Source organism: Caretta caretta, chromosome 25 (genome assembly GCF_965140235.1).
Source record: "Caretta caretta isolate rCarCar2 chromosome 25, rCarCar1.hap1, whole genome shotgun sequence".
In the NCBI taxonomy this organism is placed as follows: domain Eukaryota; kingdom Metazoa; phylum Chordata; order Testudines; family Cheloniidae; genus Caretta; species Caretta caretta.
In genome coordinates this window covers 9,775,521-9,783,437 of record NC_134230.1, presented here as the reverse complement: position 1 = coordinate 9,783,437, position 7,917 = coordinate 9,775,521, and the positions used below count along the sequence as shown (strand labels likewise).

The following is a 7,917-nucleotide window of genomic DNA, read 5'->3' as shown; positions in this document are numbered from 1 at the left end:
AATGCTCCAACTGTCACCAAAGAGGCAGTACCCATGTAGAGGAAGGAGATATGGAACACCTCCAGTCATCGCAACCAGAGATTGTTTAAGATGTATTAGAAAATGGATATGCTTGAAGGGCACAGAGGAATTCCCTTTATATTAAATATACTGCCTAGTAAATCATCACTCATCATTTAAGGCATCAGTGGAGAATTATTGATTCACTGCTAATGTACTAGTCAAAGTGTGGATGACGCTCCAAGCAAATGGTGAATAACCTACCACCCATTATGAATGCTCTTATCTCAGACCAGCCATTAAATCACCTAATGCTGCCTGAAAGTTTACTGGGATGTGTTCAACATCTATGCCTCATCCCCATTTTAGTGTGCCAGGGAATCAGGTTTTAGGTATGGACTACATAATAGCAGGAGAGGGTTTATCACTGGCAATCTGCTACCAGCAGGAGGTCAAACAGTAAGACTCCAAGGATTTAATCCTGGACATGGAGGTTAAAGTAAACGCTGGCAGATTATGATCATATGACACCATATAAACATCCAGATTTTACATTACAGATCAAAAAGAGGTGGAATTGTGCTCTGTATTCAAAGTATCCAACTCAATTTTTACTGAAACTAAACAAACCCAAAAAGGCTACAAGGTAAAGCAAGTAGCCAAGTCAGAGACCTATTTCTACACCTAGACTGTTTACTGACAGAGTCCTGAGGTTTTCATGTCCATCTTCCTTTCACACCAAGGCAATATCTTTTTATGCATCCTGTAAAACCACTACAGAACAGGGACTGTGGCTTTGTAAACGTTCAGGCTCCACAAGCAGTTCTAAGACTCTTCTTCCTTACAAGCCACTGATCACCCATGAAATATTAACAGGTCTAGCTGAACACATCATTGGTGCTGAAAAAAGCTGGCTCAGATCAATGTAAAATTGTGTACCACTGAAATGTGAGTGCAAGGTACACTTGACGTAAGTGATTAATACAGGGGTGGCCAACCTGAGCCTGAGAAGGAGCCAGAATTTACCAATGTGCATTACCAAAGAGCCACAGTAACACATCAGCAGCCCCCCATCAGTTTCCCCCTTTGCCACCTGCACCTCCTGCCCACCAGCAGCCCGGATCAGCACCTCCCAATCAGCTATTTCATGGCATGCAGGAAGCTGGGGGGGGAGGGGGAGGAGCAAGGAAGCCAGCTAGGCTCAGGGAGGGGGTGGGAAGGGGTGGAGTGGGGGCAGCGCCTGTGGCAGAGCCAGGGGTTGAGCAGTGAGCACCCCCGGCACATTGGAAAGTTGGCGCCTGTAGCTCCAGCCCCAGAGTCGGTGCCTAGACAAGGAGCCCCAGGTTGGCCACACCTGGATTAATACATCCAGACAGGTCACATTACAAAGTCAGCAACGAGGGTGGACTAAAGTTAGTCTCGCAGCCCTTACCTACCATTTTGATTCAAAAGCCTGGGATACACCTTCCCAGCCAGAGGGAAGTCTTAAACATCTTAAACCAGCAATAAAAAGTAAAATATAAATTTTTATTTAGAATTAAAGCAAATACTTCAGTATCACAAACACAATATTAAACTTCAAGAAATATACTGCTAATTTGGAGTGAGCATTTATTTGCACAATCACAACATGCGCACAAATTCAGAAAAGATGAAGTTTGAAATTTTCAACATCCCACCACCAAAGCAGTTGGTCACAATATTTTGTACAAAGAACAAACAATTATATGTACTGTATAATAGATGTTGACAAAATTTCTACAGTTTCATCTTTATAGACAACAAGAAAGCTCTAAGAGGCAAACATTGCAATCTATTCTTCTTCTGAAGTCTCTCTCTCAAACGTATAGGCCATGAAGCAAGCATCTGGTCTCTTGGGGACAAGGGGATGCCCTGGTCTCACAATCTCAAAGCCCAAAAAGCTGAAAGTACGGAGCAATGCAGCTGCAAAAAGTAGAAAGAATACAAGTTTAATCTGATATTCATGTCACTAGACAATCCCTACTGGCCAACAGAGCAGTAAGGAGACATCTGAAGAGACCAATTTCTATAGATATATTGCAGTTACATTTATATGAAGCTACCTTTCTAGGTTAGTGAAGTCACATGGTGAAAGCAATTTAACAGGCTTCAATTTACACCCACCTCTGTCATCTCTGTTCTTGTGGAAGCAAATGAAAACGTGATCAACTTGAAGCTGTTCTTCAGCAAACTCAAGAAGAACTGCAAAACTAAAGTGGAATATCAGTGAGACGGACAATTCCTCCCACAACGTTGTGGAGGCAAATTTTCAAGCAAGTGAACTCACGGGCACATCTGCACCTGCAAATGCGTGTGCCTGAATCAGGCAGCAGTGTAAGTACCCAGGTTCACACTGACAGCTAACAAAGGCTGTGCCTCAGCCCTCTTCAGATTTACCCTTGAAGTCACACAGCCCAATTAGACTTCCAGCATTACGCTCCGAATTAGCATATAACACTTACAGTGATAGGTGCCACTGCACTTTAAGGCCCACATACCAACAGAAGTTAGTTAAGGGTTGAGGAATAAAAGTGGAATATCTGGAGTTCTTTTACTTGTAAGAGCACAAATCAGCCCTGTAATCTTTCACTATTAATAAGTTAAGATTGTCATTTAAGGAGGAAAGTTAAGTCAGACTAAACCTTTCCACAACTAAAAAAGGCAAGTATGTTTATGCTGCTTTAGAGCTAGCTTCCATCTCTGAAGACTCAGGATCACAGTGTGAATGAAAAGTGAGATTTAGATTATATTCTCACTAACATTTAGGGATCTGGGGCAAATTGGGGATTGGTCCTGCTTTGAGCAGGGGGTTGGACTAGATGACCTCCTGAGGTCCCTTCCAACCCTGATATTCTATGATTCTAACACATGCCCAAAATAGGAACAATATTTAGCACTGTTATAGCACTTTACAAATCATCAGACGTGTGTCATGATTGGAACAGAAGAAATTCTATAGCCAAGGAAGCCTGCATGATAAACCCATCATCAGCTGTAAGTGGATGTAGCCAATACAGAACTATCACTCTTCGGGAGTACTGAAGGTAATTCCTATTTAGGAAAGAGAAGTTAAAGAGCAGATTACACTCTATCCTGCATACCTGTCTTTGCTCCCTTCAGGCAGAGCACCACTGGGAATTTCAATATACAGGTTGTTGTTGTTCAGCACTGCCCTCCAGTTAACATGTTTGGCATCTGTAAGCCTTGACTGGACATTGAGAATTCTTGTCCTGTTATTAGATGTTAGTTCCTCTGTTACATTCAGCCGATTATCCTGTTACAGCAAGATGGGAAGTTACTTCTAATTCATCACAAATTTGAAATTAAACTCATGGAAGTGCACAAAGTTCTTGAACACTGCCATCAGGTTTTGTATTATAGCCTTCACCATATGAAAAGCCATTAATACACTAAGAAAACGAAGCAAAGACTGCATATACTTACAGAATAAAATAAATTAGCTGAAAGATTGTGATCCCTCTGACTATTCCCTCGCCCACCTGGGATCTTCAGGGGTGGGTGAGGGACATCAGGAGCACCACCGAGGCCCCGGACCCAGGTTACTACAGCAATTGAAAGAAACCCTGGAACTAAAGAAAATCATAATTTCAGTTAAACTACATAAAACCTAGATAAAGACAAGAAGCAGCATTCACGTTTTATATCACATTTTAAACAGGAAACACACTGAAAACATGCTATTAGCCTGAGCTTATGAAAGCAAAATTAAGTCTTAACTTGCATTTATACAGCAAAGGGAAAGGAGTGCCTTGACATAGAATAAAAACATGTAGGTTGCAAGGGGCCTCTGTTCACAAAAACAAGAGACATTAAATGTACACCCATGATGCTCAAGCTATCAAGTCCACAAAAGTCAGGAAAGCTAAGCATTTGGTGACATTTAAAGTGAAGGCTGAAAAAAACCACAAATGATATCTAAGAACTTAATTATGAATTTTACAGTTAAATTAACCTGTAAACATTATCATCAGGCATGACAAATGAAACATTTCTAAATTATGAAATAGCCTCCATGTCCTATCTCACAATTTTAATGAGTAATTCCCACTAAAGCCAATAAAAGTTCTGCACAGGCAAGAACTGAAACTTGACATTCTTCTTCCCTCTTGACCAGTTTGTAGTTTATGTATGAACATTCTGATCACAGCAGCACCGGTACTATAATTCCCAATTCTAAGGTTAACTACAGTTTTAGTTATAACTGATTTTAGAATTTATTTTAGTTTTATGTGAAACAGTGTTTCCTTGGCAGATGTCCTATGCCCCTGTGCATACAGATCAGACCTGGTGCTGAGTTTGTTACGGAAGTACTCACATTGTTTCTCTACATTCTGGAGAGTTTAAGTAGATTCTACTTGTTTTTTGGTATCTCCAGATTGCTTTCACCATTCAAACCTCACGAGGAAGGAGTAAGTTTGTGATATTAAATACTTTAAAATGTCTATTAAGTAAAAAATTGAAGACTGTTCCCTTAAAATATCACTAATCTGAAAACCTACTTCAAGTTTTCATATTGAGCGTCTTTAAAAAAAATTTCCAATGCAGAGCATTTATACTGCTCTGCTAAGTTTAATACTGATCATTACTACAGAACCCTCTATTTAAAGCATTCCAGCCTCTTGAAACTACTATTAAACCTAATTTTTCTCCACACATTGTTTCATACTATCAGTAAGACTGCTTGCCTGATCAGCTTTATACTGTAACAAGAATGACTGCTGTGCCCATTAGCCCCTCCCTCTGCACCATCTTTCACCCTGCAGGCTTACACTTTGGTTGCGTCATCTCAGCAGATGCAGCAATCGAGGCCCTTAGGGAAATTTTCACAATCGTCCTATCTGTGAGTGCCAGCAGCCATTTGCAAATCGGTATAAACATGTACAAAATAATCCACCATTTTGCTCAGTCCAAATGCATTTGAGATTTCCAAATCAGACAGAAAATTGTGGGGAGACAAACAGACCACTGATTAGAAAGCCTCTGAACAGCTATATATTGACAGGTACAGTATCATATGCTGAAAGTGATCAATAAAGGGGACCATTGTGAAGCTATAATATGAATGTATTATACTGCATAAAGTTAAAAGAGTCCAGGACCAACTGATATCAATTGTATCTGATCCCTCAGTTCTATTCATTTCCAAAGTGCAGCCGTTTTACAGTAAAGAATTCAACTGGTTCTCTAATACATGCATTAAACATTTATTTTAATATTCCTTTTCAGTTTAATTATAGAGCAGTGTAGCTCACTGTCCTCGTGTGATAAGAACCACATTTTTATTTATTAAGCAGTTGTATAGAACTGCATATATAGGAGGTTTTAAATACAAATTTCCTGAGTTCTTTCATCTAGTGGTATTTCATCTTTTTTCAGTAAACAGTTTTGTAGCATAACAAAGGCTGATTTAGCTTTGGGAGTTACTTTTAATACCCCATTTTAAAGTTGTGCTCATTGTGTGGTCTTTATATGGCCTTCCTTTTGGACTGTAATGTTCTTTAAACAAAAATGGCTTCTTAAAATAGTCCCTGAAAAGGGAAAGCCAGTCTTATAATGCATAACTGGTTTGATAGCTACTTTCTGTTGCTCGCAGAAGTCTTAGTAATTTTCAGATGTTTTCATCCGCAGCAATTGTTTAAACTGCATCAGAGGATTAAGCAACCAGCTTTTATAACACTCTTACCTTCTACTTTAGGCTAAGCACCTTGATTCGTTTCCATGCACATAAATACACCCTTCCATAAAGGCTCTCACATTTCCCACTCTCCTGCCATTCTGAACTAATCATGTTCCAACTATCAGACGAAAAGCTTTCATACCAGCAGCAGTCTATTGCTTTGAGGCAGATCATTTCTATTCGGTCTTTCTTTATTGAGGATTTTTACTGAGAAGTAGCCACAAGTGACCAGCAAAATACATTCATGCCTCTGCTAATCGGTTAGTTATTCTGGCAATTTCAGCAGCAAGTGATGTGGCTGCTGTTTACATCTAACTGCTCTTTAACTGTCACGTGGCAGGTTAAGGCTCGGTGTTATTTTAATAAAAAGAAAAGGAGTACTTGTGGCACCTTAGAGACTCGAAGCCGCTGAGCTTGGGTAGTGTCCTCCGACTCTTGTCTGTGGGGAAACTAAGGTGCCACAAGTACTCCTTTTCTTTTTGCGAATACAGACTAACACGGCTGTTCCTCTGAAACCTGTTATTTTAATGGTTGCATTACGGTGTGCTAGCATTGAACAGTGCTCTGGGGACGGCAACGTTCCTCAGCCCAGCTGCTGCTCTGCGGGGCTGGAGACGAATTTAACGCAGCCCAGCAACGTGTTTGTCCAGGGGGCCACCGATGGCCTCGGACAGGACCCGGAGAATCAGGCGGGGGAGGGGACTCACCTGCTCGGAGGGGAAGCAGGAACCAGGCCTGTGGGGGGAGAAAGGGGGCGACGACTCCCACGTGCGCGAGAGTGGGGTGGGGTGGGGGGGTTTAAAGGACCTCATAACGCCCGCGCCCTGGCGGGGGGGAATCCCCCAAAGGGGCTAAGCCACCGCCCAGCCCCTCCAGCCAACCCATGGGCCCCTCCACGTCACCCAAGTGATCCCCAGTCCCGCCCCCCCCCTTCCTGGGTGGCCAGGACGCCCGCGAGATGAGCCTGGCACCCACACCCAGGGCGCTGTCCTCAAAGGGCACAAGGCTGGGCCCGGAGGACCGACGCAGCGCCGGGGGCAGATGGGAGCGGCCCGGGCTGACGGGCTGGGCACGGCGGGGGGTGAGGGCTGAGGCGGGCCCGGCCCCTCACCTGCTCTGTCCGGCACTGAGGCTCAGCACGGCGGGCATGATGATGATGGTGCTTTTATTCCCCTCTTTCTCTCTGGCGAAGCAGTGACTGTTGAGTATCCGCTGCAGGGAGGATTTCACCATCCGGCCGCTCTGGTCCGAACCCCGAAACCCTCCGCCGCCTCCCCCCGGCCCACACTCTGCCGTACAAAATGGCGCCTGCCCGCCCAGCGGCCCCTCTTGTAGCCGCTCCGGGAGACTGGCCACGCCCCTCCGGGGGCCACGCCCAATCAACGGCGCCCACGCCCTCTGGAGGGTGACGGCCCCTGTGCGGTAAACGGCCAACTGTCCGCCAGGGAGACTGGCTCCCCATTGGCTGAGGACATTAACGGGGTGGGAGGGGGGAGCGATGAGTTCTCTTCCTATTGGCTGGTAAGAGGATGACGCTAAAACGAGGCCTGGAGCGGGCTCTTCAGTGGCTCGGCGGTTCTGATTGGCTGCGGACGGAGGGGCTTGAGCAGCGTTTGATGTGCTGGCCTCCTATTGGGGGAAGGCTGACGGCGGCGCCAACGTTCACGCCCCGCGCCGAGCTCGTTTCGTGTCCCGAGTTCGCCTCCCACTGCCTGAGGGAAGGGGGCCGGAGGCGCTGTGCGCATGCGCTGGTCTCGAAGCCGCTGAACTTGGGTAGTGTCCTCCGACTCTTGTCTGTGGGGAAACCGACCTGGTCCCTCGTTATCTCCGCAGCCTCGGTGCCGGGAGCCCCTCGGCCTCCCCTCCTGCTCCCCAGCTCCCACACCGAGTCCTCTCCCTCCCACACCCACCGACTCCTCTCCCTCCCCTCCCCCTCCCTGGCTAGCCCTAGCTCCCACACCGAGTCATCTCCCTCCCTCCCTCCACCACCCACTGACTCCTTGGCCTTCCATCCCGCTCCCCGGCAAGACCCAGCTCCCACACTGAGTCCTCTCCCTCCCACACCCACAGACTCCTCAGCCTCCCCTCCCCAGCTAGCCCCAACTCCCACACTGACTCCTCTCCTCCCCCTCCCTGGCTAGCCCTAGCTCCCACACCGAGTCATCTCCCTCCCTCCACCACCCACTGACTCCTCGGCC

The 7,917-nt window shown here is 45.7% G+C and overlaps 1 protein-coding gene across 1 annotated transcript; it reads right to left on the bottom strand.

Moving 5' to 3' along the window:
* Positions 1-1,508: 1,508 nt before the first annotated feature.
* On the bottom strand, positions 1,509-7,028 carry OAZ1 (ornithine decarboxylase antizyme 1). Its single transcript, XM_048830727.2, is given in 6 exon segments — positions 1,509-1,944; positions 2,146-2,231; positions 3,123-3,295; positions 3,466-3,552; positions 3,554-3,611; positions 6,831-7,028. Coding segments are annotated over 6 exon segments (657 nt in total). The 5' UTR covers positions 6,953-7,028; the 3' UTR covers positions 1,509-1,813.
* Positions 7,029-7,917: the final 889 nt, after the last annotated feature.